The 14,337-nt window shown below is 46.2% G+C and overlaps 1 protein-coding gene across 1 annotated transcript; it reads right to left on the bottom strand.

The window, feature by feature from the left end:
- Positions 1 to 571: 571 nt before the first annotated feature.
- On the bottom strand, positions 572 to 12,540 carry IGSF10 (immunoglobulin superfamily, member 10). The gene is made up of 6 exons (XM_010283743.1): positions 12,412 to 12,540; positions 10,119 to 10,509; positions 7,584 to 9,392; positions 5,001 to 7,544; positions 3,435 to 4,335; positions 572 to 2,480 (listed from the first exon to the last, which is right to left on the bottom strand). The coding sequence occupies exons 1-6, from the start codon at positions 12,475 to 12,477 to the stop codon at positions 572 to 574; spliced, it is 7,620 nt and encodes a 2,539-aa protein (XP_010282045.1). The 5' UTR covers positions 12,478 to 12,540.
- Positions 12,541 to 14,337: the final 1,797 nt, after the last annotated feature.

Genomic DNA, 14,337 nt, shown 5'->3' on the forward strand with positions numbered 1-14,337 from the left:
TAGGTATCATCCCCAGGTTCTGCAAAAAAAGACTGTGTGAAACAGAGCTGTATTATGAAAAATACTTCACTCCTCATTTCACCACTGAGTATTTATTAAAAAACATGGTAAATATTCAAACATACTAAGAAGGTAATCTGCATCACAGTAAAATTGCTCTTTGGTTCTCAGATACTCTTGCTTCACGTGATCCATGCTCATGGTAGTCATATAAGGTGGACAATATTAAACTGATACGGAAAAGTTCATACTTTACTGAAGATCTCTAGGTATGTTTCCAGAAAGTAATTTTATTTGATATTCAATGTTTGCTGGCAGAGCAAAAGTGCCTTAGCTTTGTTTTAATTTAAGTGTGTTTAATGACTGAAAGAACCGATGCTAGGTAATAATGCTAGCTCTAATTTTCCCCAAGCCCTTCCTCTCTTTTTTTGCACAGTCATTGCAGACTGAATACTGTGAATGTACTTAGGCACTTACATGCCTATGGCTGCCTTTGATTAAACTTATTCCAAGAATTAACTCGGTCCAGCTGTAGACTTTGTTAACAATCACTCATGCTGTAATTCTTATTTCAGATGACGTGAATGTATGTTACTGTGAAATCGCTGCCAAGATGGTTCTTTGCTGTGCACTTGTACGCGCCAGAATCTGAGGGTCGGGGATTCGGGATGAGTAATGTCCCCGGCGGGCGAAGCAGTTCGCTCCCAGGTGCTCGGCCTTGGTTACCAGTAGAGAGTACTGAGTGGTCAGGTAATTCCCAGGTAATTTCTGGTTTGGGTATTCCCAGTGCTATGCAGTGGAGCTGAACTGCTGCACCAGGCATCGTGTGTATGGTCTGCGGCGGTCTGCTCATAATCCTCGGGGGATAGGCTACAATCACCACAGGAACAGTTACAGAGGAATCCCCGGCACTGTTGTGGGCCTTACACACGTAACTTCCCCTGTCGTGAACGGTGGCTTCTCGTATAACCAAGGTGCCGTTTTCCAGCAGGATGTATTTCCTGTTGATCTGCGGCCGGTCCAGCACGGAGCCACCTGGCAGAGTCCACGCTGTGTTCGGTTTGGGGCTCCCGTCGGACAGGCAGTGGAGCGATAACGACTCCCCGCTAATGCCCTTCACTGGCCCCGCCGGCTGAGTGAGAATACTGGGCTTCCGCCCAACTTCCAGGATGATCAGCTTTTCAATGTAGCCAACTTTATTCCTGGCAGCGCAGCGATACTTCCCCGCTTTGTCTCCATCAGGATTATAGATGGTAAGGGTACCGTTGCTTCCTGTGAGAAACTGGGAAGTCTCGATGCCGCTGGCAAACCATGTGCCATTAGGCAGCATCCAGCTTATGTCAGGTGGAGGGTTTCCGTCCACAGAACAATTCAAGGTGGTAGTTTTTCCAGGTTTTGCTATTATTCTTTCGTTGAATGGATTTTTAAACATCGGTCGCCTTAGCATTTCTAATACCTCCAGCTGCACCACCAACATACTCTCTCCTCCATCGTTACGTGCCACACAGATAAAATCTGCTGTGTCAGAAGGCCTTATGTTCCGAATCTCAAGTGTCCCATTTTTGTGTACTACAATCCTGCTCCCATAATATGGAGCTGTTAGGAAAACATTATCAGGCATGATCCACATAATCTGAGGGGGAGGCGTCCCCTCTGCCCTACAATCAATTTGTTTCTTTGAATGCCGCACTGCTGTCACTTTCATGATCGTTTTGTTCACGTACAAACCGTTTATGATGGGTGGTTTAGCAACAACATCCAGTTTATACAATTTTGTATCATCCCCTCCAGGATTACGAGCAACACACATATACTCCCCGGCATCTAACAGTTTGACTTGACTGACTGACAGAGAACCATTGATGTGCAGGAGGTGTCTGTCTGTTGACGAGGAGATCATGTCACTGGAAGGCAGCAACCAGAATAGTTTTGGCTTGGGTTCTCCAACAGCTTCACAGTCCAGCAATGCCGTATCTCCAGCTTTCACTTTAATGTATGTTTTGTAATTGTGCTTTATCTGAGGGGCTGCCATGACGACCGTGATGCGTATCTTCATTTCATCTCTTCCCAGTGTGTTTTGAGCGTAGCAGGTATAATCTCCTCCTTCTGTTACTCCGACTTTGTTGAGATACAGAGTTCCATTGTCAAAGAGGACGTACCTGCGAGACCTGCGTCCGCTGTCATCTGCCAGCATCACATTATTGATGACTGTCCCGTCCGGCAAGCTCCAGGATATTTCTGGTGCGGGTGACCCGGAGGCCTTGCAGTCCACTTTGAGATCTTCCCCGTACAGCACCAGTTTCTTGAAATGCTGTTTGCGGTCGATCTTGGCTGGTTTCATTGTGATGCTGACTTTCATCAGTATCAGATCATCTCCGATTTTGTTTCTTGCAACACACAAATAGTCACCTGCGTCCTTTTCAGTAACTGCCTCAATAACCAAGGATCCATTGGGGTAGACGTGGATTCGGCTTCCCATTCTGTTGTGGGGGGAGAAAGAGGAAAAGAATTGTGAAACAAAAGGCTGGAGGTGAATCGTGAGCGCTGAAAGTGACACTGTCAGCAGCACGACACGATACAGAAGCGCTCTCCAGAGGCACTGTGTCCACATCACCCGCAGGCCTAGCGGGTTGTAACCTGATGTAGTTGCCGCTTTTGTCGTTGTGTAGATGTGCACCATGCTCGCCGACTCGAGTAGGTGCGCAAAGCTGCACGATGCCACCTCTGCCTTGTTGAAAACTGTTCTGTGAACAAATGAGCCCGCTGAACCTTACGAGCCTCATCCCGCCAGCCTCTGCCCCCTCCCTCGTGCTCCTCCTTGCCGATAACCCGCGGTGCTTTGCCCCTGCCCAGGCGCAGCCATCGGTGCCGCTGCGTGTCGTCCAGACAGACACTTGGCAGCGAGCGATTACTCCCTGGCTGCCTTGCCTGCAGCAGGGCACGGGCCTGGAGCTCCAGCCCGGCGGCAAGTTCCCATGAGCCTGCTAGGAGCATCCTGACCCGGGACTGTCTCTCCCAAAGCGAAGGCGAAGTGTTACTGCGGGGGAGACCCTCAAAGGTAGGCTTGGCAGAGACTACGGAAGCCTCTTACTCCCGAGTCCTACTTTACAAATCTCTTGTAAATAAATTTTGCTCCTATAAAATAACCAAAATTCAGACAATGTATGATTAACATCAGTTTCCTTAATTCAAATAAGACTTGTATGCATTTTGGTAAGACCTCACCCACTTACGACAACTGATGTGGTCTGTTATTAGATGTATAATAACAAGCCATCACCACAGATGTTTTACCACTGTTCAATATTTAAATGTGAATTTAATTCACAAGGTATTGTTTCATTGATGTAACAGTCTCTTACACGAGCACCAGAGAAGATGGCATTTGAAGTTGCAAAGAGGTTGGGGAAAAAAAAATAATAAAAGACTCCTACCTGTGCCACTGGTCAACAACGGCCCTGGAGGGTAACCTCCAGATGATCCTGGGCTTTGGCTCCCCAGTCGCTGTGCAGTTCAGAAGCAACTTATCCCCAAAATTCAACTGAGTCATTTCTTGGGAGGCAGTAGCTATTTTTGGAAGTGTATCTCGATGTTCCACCACGAGGCTCACCACCCTCCTTTCCGAGCCCGTCGAGCTTGTGGCTATGCACTCGTAATTCCCGCTGTCAGAAGGGGCGACGCTGCTGAGGTGGAGGGTACCGTTGGAGAACAGGAACAGCTTTGCGTTTACAAACTGCAGAGGTTTCACCACCGTGCCGTCAAAGAGGACCCAGTGGACAGTGGGCTGAGGATTCCCTTTCACAGTGCAAGGGAGTTTCAGATTTTCCCCCATCATTCCTTCAACACGTTGTCTCTTCTCTTCCAGAATAGCGGGAGGTGCCGCAATGACCTGCAGTTTTACAACCAGCGTGTCGGTGCCCGCTGGGTTTTTAGCCAGGCATGTGTAGAGGCCCCTGTCGTAAACACTGACTTCCTTGATAATTAAAGTGCCGTCTGGTTCCACATGAACTTTGCTGTTTCCCGCGGAAGAGTCGGAGACATGCGTTTTATTTGCTAGAACCCACGAGACGGTGGGAGGAGGCCTGCCCTCAGCTGTGCACTTGAGTGCCACGGGCTTTCCGGAGTGAGCGGTGAGGAGCTGCCACCTGCCACCGGTGATGCGGGGCGGGTAGGCCACCACCGACAAGGTGACCAGGAGCCGTGCCGCGCCGTGCGGGTTGGCCGCGGTGCACAGGTACTGCCCGCGGTCCTCCAGGCCAGCCCGGGCGATGGAGAGCGTGCCGTTGGCAAACACCATCCATCTGCCGTCGCCTCGGCTTTCCAGAGCATCGGTCCCTATAGAAGCAAGGGGACAACAGCGCAGCACGTCAGAACCTCTCTCTTCTGTTTCTTTTTACTCGGTCCCTGAAAATGCTTTCCCCATCCTGGTCTACCTTGCCCAAATAACCAAGACAATAGTGATAAGAATGAGAAAAGTAACAGTATTTTGGGTACACGGTGAGAAAGCTTTAACATAAAAACAAAACTTGGTCCTCAGTAGAGACAAAGTTTGGATAAAGCAGATGACGCTTTGCATATCCAAAAATACTTTGGCATAGTTATAAGTAGGCTTTGCATATTAAAAAGTATTTTGGCATAGCTTTAACTCGATTTAATGTTTTGTTACCAGAGACAGATTTTTCTTTTCAAGCGTCTCACTGTTCTGAAATAGCAGGTAACATACAATAAATACTGAAATCTTCTCACAGTAAGCACAGAAATATAGTTAAATATAGATTATATATTTCTTTTTTATTTCCCTAAAGAACTGTTTCATAACTGGCAGTAAGACACTCCAGCCTGTGTGCTGGGATATCTTTCTTTTTCACTGTTTCCAAGTTCACCTTTTCACTGATACTTCACTCCTAAATGAAGCAATACTTGAGTTTGGCGCACAAAACGTCTGCCAAATCACACGACTACAGCGGAAGGTAAATTCTAGAGAGGTTTATCAAGCTTACCTGATGGGATCTTGGTCCACTGTATTGTTGGACGGGGGTTGCCAGTAGCTTCACAAGGAATAAAAGCGTCTGAATTGGCTAGCACCGTAAAAGCAGCTAATTTTCCTCCAATTATTCTGGGCTTTGTGAAATGATTTCTGCCTAAAGAGTCCAAGGCTATAGGATTGTTGGTGGTGGTTTCTTGATCTCGTCTCTTTTCAGACCAGCCTTTGGCAGAACCGGCCTTGTCCCTTCCCCACAGAGGAGCATTCGGCGTCGCGATGGGTGATGACTTCAGTAGGGTCGGTGTATTGACAGTTAACGCGTCGCCTCTGCCTGGGACTTTAGCAGAGGGCTTCTGCCAGAATTTGATTTCCCCCCCCGGAGGCGAGGTGGGTCTCGCAGGAGGTGCCGGGGGCACAGCCGCTGTCAGGGCTGGCAGCCGGGCAGGATGCTGTGCGCTGGGAGGAGCGATGTCTCTGGTCGCAGCAGGAGCACTGGTCCTTGCTGGGAATGTGGGCTGTGCTACGTGGTTTTCTTGGATAACTCTCTCTTCCATTTTCGGGTGTGATTTTTCACCTGCCGCTGCGGCGGCTTTGCTCTGCGGAGCAGGTTCTGACCCAGGTGTTGCACAGACTGTGGCAAGTCGTGCGCGTGTGGCGCCGAAAGGGTTTGGAAGCCGTGGTGTGGTCGGCGTTGGTGTGGTAGGGTGCTCAGCAGTACGACTGCCGGGTGGTGACGCGGCTGGCTGGCTGCTCCTCCGTGCGACAGCGGTTGCCGGTGTCTGCGTGGCCGCTGTCGGCACACGCTGAGGTGCGTCCGGCGTGGTAAGGATCCACAGCGCTGGCTTTCCTGTCGCGGAGACTGCGCTTGCACTCTCAGAGAGAGGGTTTGCAGGCAGAAGCCTTGTAGGTGTAGTTAATGATGTCACTGTTGTCACAACAGGCGTGGCTGTATTCACCGCTGGAATTGCTGCAGTGCCATGGCCTGCAGTCACACTTTGTGAAGTAGATGTTTTAGGGGGCCTCTTCCTCCTCTGACCTCTCTTTTTTCCCCCTCTGAATATTTTACTTTTAGTGATTTTGGTGTCAGTTTGAGGCGTATAAATAGGTATAACTGTTGGCTTCACACTCGCTACGTCCATTTCTTTGGTCGCACTAGTTGCAATATGAGAGTAAGAATGCGGTTTTGCAGTGGCAAGATGTTCTTCTGACTTACCGTTGCCATAACGAATGGGTTTGTTTAAAGACAAGAAACCACTGCTGTGATTCCCACCTGTTGAAACAGGTGTGAGGTGCAAAAGCGGCATTTTGGACATCGATAATGCTGCCGTAGTTTTAGGAAGCACCGTCGATACCTCTGTTGATGGAAGCATATCTATCTGTTGTTGTGGTAGCTTCTTCAGAACCTCTTTTTGTGCACCATTTCCGTAGAGTTGCTCCCAAGTAATTTCTCCTCTTTGGGAATTTTTTGGCAAGGTACTAGGCTTAATGCTGGGTGAGACTGATTCAAGGGTTGAAGGTATCTTAGTGCTTATGGTATGTGTAATTTCTGCATCAAGATCAACTGGCAGGATCGCCGTTGTCGGTAGCCTGGTGCTGAAAGGCTGGAGTCTATCAGCATTTGTCTGAAATGGAGCACTGCTCTCCAGTTTCCATGGAGGAGTATCTTGGGTGCCCTTTGTAATGAAAGGCATGGCTGTTGTAGTAGCTTTTTGCCTTGCATCATTTTCCCTGAGGAATGCTGCGTTTTCAGGAGTACCCGCTGTGTGCTCCAACGGCATATTCATGGTAGAGGGGGAGGACAGAGGTGCTTCTGGGCTAAATGGGTTGATGGAGCTGCTTAAATTATTTACGGTTGGTAAATTTGTTATGTATTTCATATTCCGTTGAAGATCTGCAGCCACAGCTGTACTTCCTGTGACAGATCCTGGCCTCCCAAAATTGTATCTGTGCTCTTTCATACTTGGAATACGTCCTGGTCTAACAAGTCGTCTCCTGCCAGAAACTTTCTTTTGTCTCCCATATTGATGCTGGGCCTGGGGTGTATCAGTTATAGGATCCTGAATAATCTGAATTTGCTGATGAGTAGTGATAGTTGAGGCCAGGGGTGGTTTAGGAGTTACTTGTTTCTGAGGACTATGAAAATAAATGTGTCCGAATTCAGGGCTTGGTTCACGGACTGTCACTGCAGGTGTCTGATGATCTGTTTGGCTGGAAATCATATCTATAGGCTCAGTAAAAACATCTAGTTTGTCCGCTGCATTTTGGGAAGGTACAGACTTGCTTGTGTCTATAACATCTGTCACGGGTGTCGTAGATACAGATTTTAGTTGCTGGTTATTACTTTCCCCAGAATGTACCAACCTTTGCCCAGCAGGGAAGTGTGTAGATGTTTTACTTGTTCCATTTGATACAGTTGATTGTTTTATACCATTTGCTGATATTTGACTTAAACCAGACCTTTCCCATGAGTTCGCAATTGTAGGGTTTAGATATGTTTGTGGCCTTCTGCTGTCAGATGACACAGACAGTGAAAAAGGAGCAGGTAGGGGAGTTACTGCCTCTGCAACCAGGAGAGAGGTTTTCCTCGTAAGAGTGTTACTCGCGGTCGTCTCAGGCCCTGCAGTTATCAAGCTCCCCAGAGTAGATACGGTGGCTGTCTCTCTTACTGGTATCATGAATTCTTCCTCTGGAGATGCAAGATCACCAGAAGTTTCCTCCTCATCCCCAGGAGCTTCTGAGAACTTACGGACTTGAACGGGTGGGTGTGTTGCAACTTCTTGTTTTTCTATCAGTGTCGAGTTCCTCTTTGTTTTTTCCAAAAAGGCTGCCCAGCGCTGCGGATCGACTCTCCTGGCTGAGGAAACAAACTGTCTTCTGTGTCCTCTAAACCGCCTTCTTATTTTGTCCCTGTAATGCCTGTGAGTTATTCTCCCGTAGCTGTTCCTTTTATGCGCAGTCTGTACGACCCGATTTCTGGACGCTGAGGCAGCAGATTCCTGATGAGCGGTCAAGGTAGCTAGAGTAGCTAAAGGATGTTGCTGTGTTGTAGCAGAGGCCAGCATTGCATTGCCAGAGCCACCGCCCTCTTCCCATTCTCCCACAGCTGCATGCTTTTTCTTTAGTGTGTTTTCATCCTTTCTAACTAGCACGTGGAAAACCAGAAGATCAACACCATACTGGTTGGCTGCAACGCATCTAAAGTAGCCACTGTCTCTCTCTGTCACCCCTTGTATTCTCAAGGTACCATTGTCAAAAATATGTTTGTTTCTTACAGAATGGTGAAGAATCACATGCTCGGGTAACACCCAGCTAATGACAGCATCTGGAACAGCAGTGGATGTACAGGGAAGGTAGAGTGTGCCGCCAACAAATGTAGAAAGTTGGGCTCCGTTTACACTATTGTGTTCCACATAAGGATCGACCACGGTAATTCTAAATGTGAGAGTATCTGCATCGTTGTAATTTGTGCCTATGCAGTGATAAAGCCCACTGTCAAAAGTATCAGCTGTCCGTAATGTGAACGTTCCAGTTTTAACTACTACGATTCTTCCATCCTCGCTGATGTAAGGGGCTCTGACTTTGCTTCCATCAGCCAATATCCACTCTACTGCAGGAGCTGGTTCTCCGATTGCTTGGCACTCTAGTTCTACGGTCCCCCCGACTAAAACAGTGTGCTCCGTTTGTGTTTTGTTGTCCCTGGAGATGATGGTCCAGTTATTTCTCGCCTGGTTTTTGTCAGCACTGGGCAAAATAATCTTAGCATCTGTAAAGTACTGGATGTGCAACGTGCTTAGTGTGGTTGCCATCCTGTCTAGCTGTAATGCCACTTTGCTTTGCATTAACCAAGATGGTTCAGCTCTCAGTTCCGTCTCTATATTGGTAAAAAGTTCATCTTTTTCAGAGTAGATTTGTTTATATTTGTAACTAATAAAAGGTGTGTTTGTTGCTAGGACATTCCTTTCCAGTTTTAAGGGAGAATTACTGTACAGTGCCAGTATGCTCCATAGCTGCTGAATATGTTCGTAATCAATGCCACAGACAAGAAATGCTGAGAATGATGTTTTGAGTACTGTATTGTTGCCATCTTTGTCAAATGAGATGGGAGACATTTCTTTAGGTTTTTGGATGTTGCAAACCAAGTTACCTCGACTTCCTGCTTGGTCAGTCATGTTCAAAACCGCGGATCCTATAGGAGCTATGAAGTCCCTGGGAGATACAGAACTGAAATCCCCATCATCTGGCACCATGAGGTTTTTGAATTTCAGGGAGTCATGTATGGTTGGCTTACTGCAGGTTAAAGATGCAGAAGGAATATCCACTAAGCTTTTCCCTTTATGATTTTTGGGACTAGCACAAACTGGGCTTTGCTGAGCACCAGAACTTCTGTCTTTTTTGCACTTTATAACATCTGAAGGGAAGAAAAACACAGTTAAGCTTTTGTGATACCGTTTTTACTATTAAAAAGACATAGAACTACCAGCAAGTTGTTCTCTTGAATAAAATATTAACAAATTTTATCTTAAAGTAACCTATGAAGACCTAAAGTAACCTAAGAAAACCTATGGCTTTTTGCTGATGAAACTGCTTAAGGACTGTTGCTATTGCAGCTCAGCATGGTGTCCTCCTGTCGCAGTGGTTTTAGACGGGCTCCGCTGTGGTACATGGCCACAGCTTTGTTGCGAGGGACAGAACAGGCTGTAGCAGGTTGGGGGTAACACTACGCTGTCATGTGCAACCTCTGCTCAGGGCAGCCACAGAGAAAGTCCTCGAGTCCCGTTCCTTATTTCTTTGTCAACTTATCGAGTACAATGTTGGCCTTCACTCGTGCCAGTTACAGAAAAATCATTTTCCTTATTCCCTGTGGATTCTCCTGGTAAATGGAAGCTTTGGACTGGCCTAGGAAAACGAGCCATTAAGGAAAGCTGCACTTGCAAAAGGGTTAAGACCACTAGATTAATTTAATTTGGGAAACTGAATGGTATTAATCTGTTTATCCTGACTACATGCACCTACAAAACTCCTGTCTTCCAGTCTTTTCTGGGCGAATAAATAAATAAATAAAGGACAAGTACCTTTATCAGAAAGACTAAGATGCTACGCCATGATTGAAAAGCACACGAAGCCTTCAGCTCACCTGGTCTCTCTCTTGCCCATTCTGCAAACCACTGTAGAGTGCAGTCACAGGACCACGGGTTTCCATGAAGGTAAATGCTCTCTAGCTCAGACATGTAGGAAAACATTTCTTGTGGTAGTGACGTCAAGGCATTGTCAGACAAATGTATGTGCTTCATGAAGGATATTTTAAATATTTGGCTATAGCGCAAGGTAACAAAAGTATCTGGATGAAGCTGCTTAAGTAAATTTCCTTCCAAGTGAACCAACCTCAGTGATGTGAGTCCGTAGAAAACGTTGGGATTTACAAATTCAATTTTATTGTGGTCCATATGCAACTGTACCAAGCTCTTTAGACCATAAAAAACATCTTGCTGAAGTACTCTGACCTTGTTATAACTCATCTTTAAAACCTGTTGATGAAAAAGTAACAAGTGTATAATATTAACCCGTGTTATATTGTTACAAGACTCCTAACAAATTTTGATTGATGGTTACTTTGTCAAGTTAAAGTACTTCACCAGACCAGCAATGTAAGTGATTGAAAAAAAACTTAGTAAGAGGAATTATTTTTAAATGCAATGTGAGCTGCAGGGCTACAAGGATGCTGTCTTGTTCCAGCAGCCCATCAGGGTGACACTTCTGCAGTGCACATTTACAAAACGCAGCGATTAAAAAAATAAAATAAAGCAATGCTTACTTCTCATTCAAAAAAACCCAATTAAACCACACTTATGAAAAGGGTAAGCGGAATTTGACCATAAGCGCTGGCAGTGATGGTTGTTCCAGACAATGTTAGGACTATAAAAATGCATGCAACAGTCTATTTTGTTTGATGTTTAACCAACAGAACTGCTGAGTGTCTTCCCAGTTTGAGGATTTGTGTCATATGAGATCTGTACTTGCCAAACCTCAACTCCCAGGTGCCATTTTGTTGTTGACAGGTTAAAAGTCAAGTTTGTAACTCTGAGATGAACAAATCTGGCGTGTTGCTGAAGTACTAAATATGGTACCCAAGGCAGCCTTCTTGTTGTTACTTTTCCTGTCAGAATTATGCTGTTACAGTCAAGAATTCTGTATTTTGAAAATCAACGAGGGAAAAAAGTACAAAACCACAATAACATGCAAGTTTATTTTATTTGCTAAATATAATTCCACTGAATGAAACCATCTATAATTGTGTTGCCATCTTGCTTGTTGGTAAGGGAGGAAAAGCTTGCAGGCCTCCAGAAGGCTCGTTCCATTCAGCCCGTCGCAGGGAGTTGCCAAGCGCCTTTCAGGCAGAGAACCACCTTTCCGAGGGGTAAGGAAACCTGAAGATCCGAACGCCGCAAAGCACCTCTGGTTTCCGCCTTTCCCTCCCACCCTGCCCCCTAAACCCAGGACTACTGAGCCAACGCCGATGTGTTTTCTGTCTGAGCAGTTCAGGTCTCTCGTGTTCCGAGTCCGTGGCAGCTGCAGCGTTATTACTTCTCTACAGCAGGTAGTACCAGCTCACGAGAGTACGGCTACCTGGAGAGTACGTGTTAGCTGTACGTCGAATTAGTTGGGAATGGCTGTTGCTAAATAATCACTGAAGTACTTCTTTACATATGAATATCTACACGGCACGGGGAGATACTGAGATAGCTCCAGCATCCCTGTATGATACTGTACATTTACTAGTTTTTACAATATACGTAAATATAGGTAATATTTTATAAATAGGTAATATCTCAGTTAAAGAACAAAACAGGCATCAAATACTACATTTTAGAAGCCCACAAATACATATTAAATTATAAAACCAAGGAACTATAGAGGTTTTTTAAAGCACTAAAATGTTTACATGTAGTATGTTCAGTTTCTGTTCAGTAGGAGCCTTTTTGTAATGAAGGCTAGAAGGGGACAGGACTATACCGTACTGACGGGAAAGGGAAATCTGGATGGAAAACAATCCTCAAAAAAAAATATACTGACTAACAAATTAACTAAAGACAAGTTTCCTACCACAGACACAGTACTGGGAGCTCTGCAATCTTTCACTCTCATGTTGAAAGAGAGTTTCAGCTGCAGTTGCCCGTTAAGATACTGCTGACAGACATCTACCACTATGTTCATCATGCTATTTAAACAGTACCTGAATGCCCACCTGGGAAGGAAAGACTTTTCCCATTAGGATACTGGATCTTGAAGGCCCTTGTCTTTCACGTGGATACAGTAAAAAACAGGAAACCAAAATGCTACAGACCACTGGTCTGCTTCCGTTTATCACTGTTACTGCAGATTGTTTAAAAGTCATAACAAAAATTAAGATTAGTTCATTTAGTTCTTACCTGTAATGAATGTAAATCACTGAACACTTTATCAGGGATTGTATTTATCTCATTGCTGTGCAGCATCAGTAACTCTAGTCTCTCCAGGCCAGAAAAATCTGTTTCCGTCAGTTTAAGCAAGCTGTTGTAACTGTAACAAACATTTCACCCCAGACCTGGGTTTAGTCAGGCAGCTAAACTTCACCAGTTTTATAACAAACAAACAAGAAAAACCAAAACAAAAGAACAACTCTTTGGAAATGCATAAAGGTAGACAGCACTTCTGGTCGCTAAGGTGCCGTTTTAAGTCATTCCTTCATGTTAGCACAAAATTTGGTAACCTTTCCAGGGCGGCTTTCTGAAAACTATATTGAAAGCAGATAGGCAAAATAACTGCAAAAATGTGCAGGCAAGAATGCCAGGTTTGGGCTTCAATATAGAAGAGCACGGGGCTCCTGTAACAGTAGAGGTTGGCAATACCTTGATGCCTCTTTCAGTCAAGGGCTCTCCCAGCACTGCAGTATCACAGGGGACCACGAACAAGAGCGAGCCTCCTTTGCTCTCCACCGAGAACTAGCTAAAACTGAGGGTACCGGGCTGTGACCTTCCTCCTAGGACCTGGATGACAACGGCTGTGCCGAGACTATGGTGCAGGCGGGTTCTGCAGAGCATCTTGCAGTCCCTCCCTGGTCCTTGGTTGGACTGTGCTGTCCACCCTTTTCAGCCATACATCTGGAGTTTTATTTCCACTCCACAGGTGTCGGATGGTGCACGCTACTTGTTAATGCAGACATAGCCTCAGCCTCCCCTGATCTCCAGAAGCATACAAACAGCGTGCATAGTCTAGGCTGGATTTAAACAGGGAACTAAAAATGAAACAGAGCGCCCTTTGAGCGAGAGCTGCACTGCTATAGGAGATTTGACCATCGGTCGTATCTATGCCTAGCCAGCGTGAGCAGTGACCGTGGCGATGCCACGCTCTCCCAGAATTAGTAGGTGCTGTGTAAGCCTTGTGAAGGCCAAGTCCCTACTCTGCGATGCCTTTGACCTCATGACTACTCTCACACTTGGATGGCCTGACCAGCTAACGCAGGGACCCTTCTTATTGCTGCAGTCACACCTCCTATGCCCCGTGGTGACAAGTAAGTTGGATTAGTTCACCAGTCAGATAGACAGCCTTTCCGTAGCAGTAATTAATGTATTTCAAGCATATGTCCCACACCTCAGGTAACCCAGAGACCTCTAAAAGTACTGGTACCTAATTGTAAGACTTCATAGACAGCACCTTGGGACAAGACTGACAAAATCAATGGAAGGAAAGGGCAGACGGGAGTCAGGAGCTGGGATGTGGGTATGTTGCCTGGAAGCAGAAGGCAGATGAGGGGGGAGACTTCAATGAAAACTTTCCTTTGTATTTTCTGCATACACATATGGATGCCTCAAAGGTTACATGTATCAAAAGTGATACAAAGATCGGTCAAATACTGCTGATCGGCCTCATCATCTGGTTGTTATGACAGAGGCCGCTCGCTGGAAGCTGCGTGAGCGGGACAGCCGAGCCTGGGTACCGTCTGCTCCCGGTTCCTTCTGACCACTCACAGAACAGAACCATGCTGGCGGCCGAGATACTCAGAGAAGCGTTATTTCCCATAAACCGGGTAGATAAGGGCATGGATACGAGCACTGTGTGACATTCTAAAGTCACATCAGAGTCTCTGAGGATTCTGATACACATACTGATTTTCCAGCCGTCTGTCTGAGCTCTGAGCTACCTTTTTCCAGACACAATTCCCTTTCGGGCTCCTCCCGGGTGCCATGTTACAGATGTTCGGGTAATGCAGGAGAGTTCATTTACGTTCAAAACTTTCTGACGTTCCTACGCGCCCTGTGCTACATGCCCCCAACTCCCCCCTAGCGCTGGCGGTCTTAGGCTTCGCCAGCTGCGGC

This window comes from Phaethon lepturus, unplaced genomic scaffold (genome assembly GCF_000687285.1).
Source record: "Phaethon lepturus isolate BGI_N335 unplaced genomic scaffold, ASM68728v1 scaffold17900, whole genome shotgun sequence".
NCBI lineage: Eukaryota > Metazoa > Chordata > Aves > Phaethontiformes > Phaethontidae > Phaethon > Phaethon lepturus.

Coding starts and splice junctions, on each gene's coding strand:
- IGSF10 (XM_010283743.1), bottom strand. CDS start 12,477: ATGCTGCACAGCAATGAGATAAATACAATCCCTGATAAAGTGTTCAGT. Junction 7,545..7,583: donor AGGGCCTGAGACGACCGCGA/GTAACACTCTTA, acceptor TCCTGGTTGCAG/AGGCAGTAACTCCCCTACCT. Junction 4,336..5,000: donor GTGGACCAAGATCCCATCAG/GTAAGCTTGATA, acceptor TTGCTTCTATAG/GGACCGATGCTCTGGAAAGC.